Source organism: Atta cephalotes (genome assembly GCF_000143395.1).
Source record: "Atta cephalotes unplaced genomic scaffold scaffold01149, whole genome shotgun sequence".
Lineage (NCBI taxonomy): Eukaryota > Metazoa > Arthropoda > Insecta > Hymenoptera > Formicidae > Atta > Atta cephalotes.
Window position 1 is genome coordinate 1 of NW_012131213.1, and position 3,036 is coordinate 3,036.

Sequence of the window (3,036 nt, forward strand, 5' to 3'; positions counted from 1 at the left end):
ATATATATATATATAGACAACGAATTATTTAATCATGATAAAATATCAATTAGCAATTTATTGCTTTTTCATAAAATACAATTTAAAGATTATAATACAATAGAGAAAGACAAGAGAGAGAAACTAAAGTTACAAGTGACAAAAAATTTTTGCAGAAATATGTAACGCAACAAAGACATATGTGTTGTAATAAAAATACTATCCATATATATGTATATATTACGACTCATATGTATTTATACATTATACTGCTGTTTTTCATATGTATATCTATTATATTTACTCGAGGCTACTCGTCCTATTTTCACGAATCTGCTGGTTCAAATGAATAATGTACTGCACCCTTCTTGGGAAACTGTTTCTCCATCTGAAATATATTGTTAGAGTATTAAAATATCTAATTAAACCAATCACTGATTAGTTTTCTCTGCTGAATGTAGTCATTGATATAAAAAATGCTTTGGAGTACTAACCCTTATTTGAACAGTCGGATAAGGATTTACCAAATAAGTGATTCCAGCTAAAATAATTATAGTTGCAAGCCATATTGCAGATCCCACATATGGATTAATTCTGTACTTATAGCCATAGCTGAAACGATCTTCACCCATAATTTCAAAATTAGCGTGTAGCTAAAAGGAGGAAACAAAAGATTATATATATATATGTATATATATATATATATATATATATGTATACATATATATATAAGAACATGATAAATAAATTTCAGAAATTTTTTATATACATAAACTCACTGTTTCATGATAATTTTTCCTAAATATCGGTATGTCATATGGATAGTACGGATCTTTAGCAGCTGGTCCTATCATAGGTAGTTTCGGATAGTCGCCAAGGCATTTTTCAGGAAGATTAGTTTCATATTCCTTAGGATGCAAATTATATTTCTCAGCAATCTTGTCATGTTCCTTTTCTGAATATTTTTTTGGCTGCCAGAGGTAGTTCCATGGAAACGCTGATGACAAACACTGATCAGTTTCATCCTTGCTCTATATATATAATAATTATTACAAGATAAATCTATTAATATTCAACATGTTTTATATATTTTTCCAATGCATCTGTATGCTAAATTTCACTGTGTATTTCACTGAATATGAAACAACAATTTAATAATAATAATTTAATAATAATAATAATAACAATATAATAATAACATAATAATATAGTAATAATAATAATTTTAATTTAATAATAATTTAATTATATAATAACAGCAATCCTAACCTCGTCACAGTACTTGGTGGAGCAGCACTTTATTTATATAAAATATGATGAGAAACAAATTGAAAAGGACATGCATAGTTACTTACGTTTGTCGGAAGAACATCTCACTGCAGTGTACAAACATGCTTTGTTTTTCAACAATTGAATTGACACCCTACCAGACTCTCTGGTTAGAGCCATTTTGTTGTTCTGGAGTGCGTTCTAAAACCTTTATAGTTTCTACACTTTCTAGTCTTGGACTTTAAATTTGAACGGATCCCAGTAAGAAATGACCGACGTTGATGTCAAATTGATGTGAAATTATCAATTCAGTGTCAAATCAATATAAAAAATCGATGAATCATTTTTCGTTGGAATGTTTGAGGATGCACAAATACATATTGTCTATAGCACAGCTCGATAAGCCATGCCATGTTTCAATAACTGCACTTTTATTACGAATATTACGATCCCGAGAAAAAATGTTATATATATGGACATACAATATTTAATTATATATAATTGTATATAAATTATGTCAATTTTACATATATATAATTTTATTTAATTTTGTCTAATTAAATATAATTATTATATGATTTTTCCCGGGATTATTGAATTTAACTATCGATCGATTTATCGTTTTTTATATTCGTAAAGAAAATTAATTTGTCGGTTATTCAACGCTGTTTTGCTCGAAATCCATTTGCGAAAATATACATGTATCGCGACGGATATTTTTATTGAAGAATATTCCATTTTTCATATGTTAATATTGGTTGTCCGGAAAGTTCGTGTCGATTTTGAAGGAAAATTGAAACGCAGAAGATTTAAATTTTAGTATATATTTATTAAATTATATAGGTTAGTCGGTACGAATTTTCTGGACAACCCAATATTTGGTTCGCACCATTCGCGTTTATTCGTGCGAACGCATTTCTCGACTCACTTCACTCGCTGCGGTGCGCTGCGGAAGCGTTGCGATCGCCATGTTCGGCGATTGTGCCGATTGGCTGGCGAATCTCAACGCTGCCGCTACGGCGACTCGGCGAGAGAGTGGAAATATGGCCGACAGCGTGCGTTTCTCGGAGTCGTTCGGCACAGCGTAGATTTCGTGTGTTCTCGTATCTCTGATAAAAAGTGCACGCGTACAGTGACATACGCGGAAATGATTCCAGGGTGTCCGTTGTGATAACGTGGAGCCCGGAACGGTACGTAGAACCATGAGATGGGCGGCACCGTTGGCAATGGGGCTACGTGCACCGTAGAGAACACCGCGCTTCGTCAGCTCCGGTTTACCTTCTGGCTTCGTTTCTAATTATGAAATCATATTTTGCTATGAGATGAATTGGACGAGTGATCGGCACAGTGTTCTCGAGCGCATTGCGTTATCCTGCTTGCTCTTTTCGAATTTAATACAGTTTCGCCTTCGGCATCGAGAGATGAGAAAGAGATAGGTAGAGGGAAAGAGAGAGGTAGAATATGTTCTGTTGTAAGCCTCTCGGATACAAAACTCTTGAATTCTCTTGAGTTGGTATTTTTTAAATGAGAGATTATCTCATTTAAGTGCATCTATTTGAAATATTTGAATTGCACTTTACGCACTTAATTAATAGTGACTTGTGCTACAGTGGAATGGATTAGTGCATATTAAAGATTGTTTTATGCATCTAAATGCAGTGGCATAATATAATCAACTTTGACAATGAAATAATATTTGTTAAATAATAACAGTAACAATATCATTCTTGGATATTTAATTGTTTACAATATGTATATGGATTTATATTTAACTTTGCTAATTTAGTG

The 3,036-nt window shown here is 32.3% G+C and overlaps 1 protein-coding gene across 1 annotated transcript; it reads right to left on the bottom strand.

Annotated features, from left to right (window-relative positions):
- Nucleotides 1–43: 43 nt before the first annotated feature.
- Nucleotides 44–1,428, bottom strand: LOC105625365 (NADH dehydrogenase [ubiquinone] 1 beta subcomplex subunit 8, mitochondrial). The gene is made up of 4 exons (XM_012206698.1): nt 1,335–1,428; nt 759–976; nt 474–632; nt 44–367 (listed from the first exon to the last, which is right to left on the bottom strand). The coding sequence occupies exons 1-4, from the start codon at nt 1,426–1,428 to the stop codon at nt 305–307; spliced, it is 534 nt and encodes a 177-aa protein (XP_012062088.1). The 3' UTR covers nt 44–304.
- Nucleotides 1,429–3,036: the final 1,608 nt, after the last annotated feature.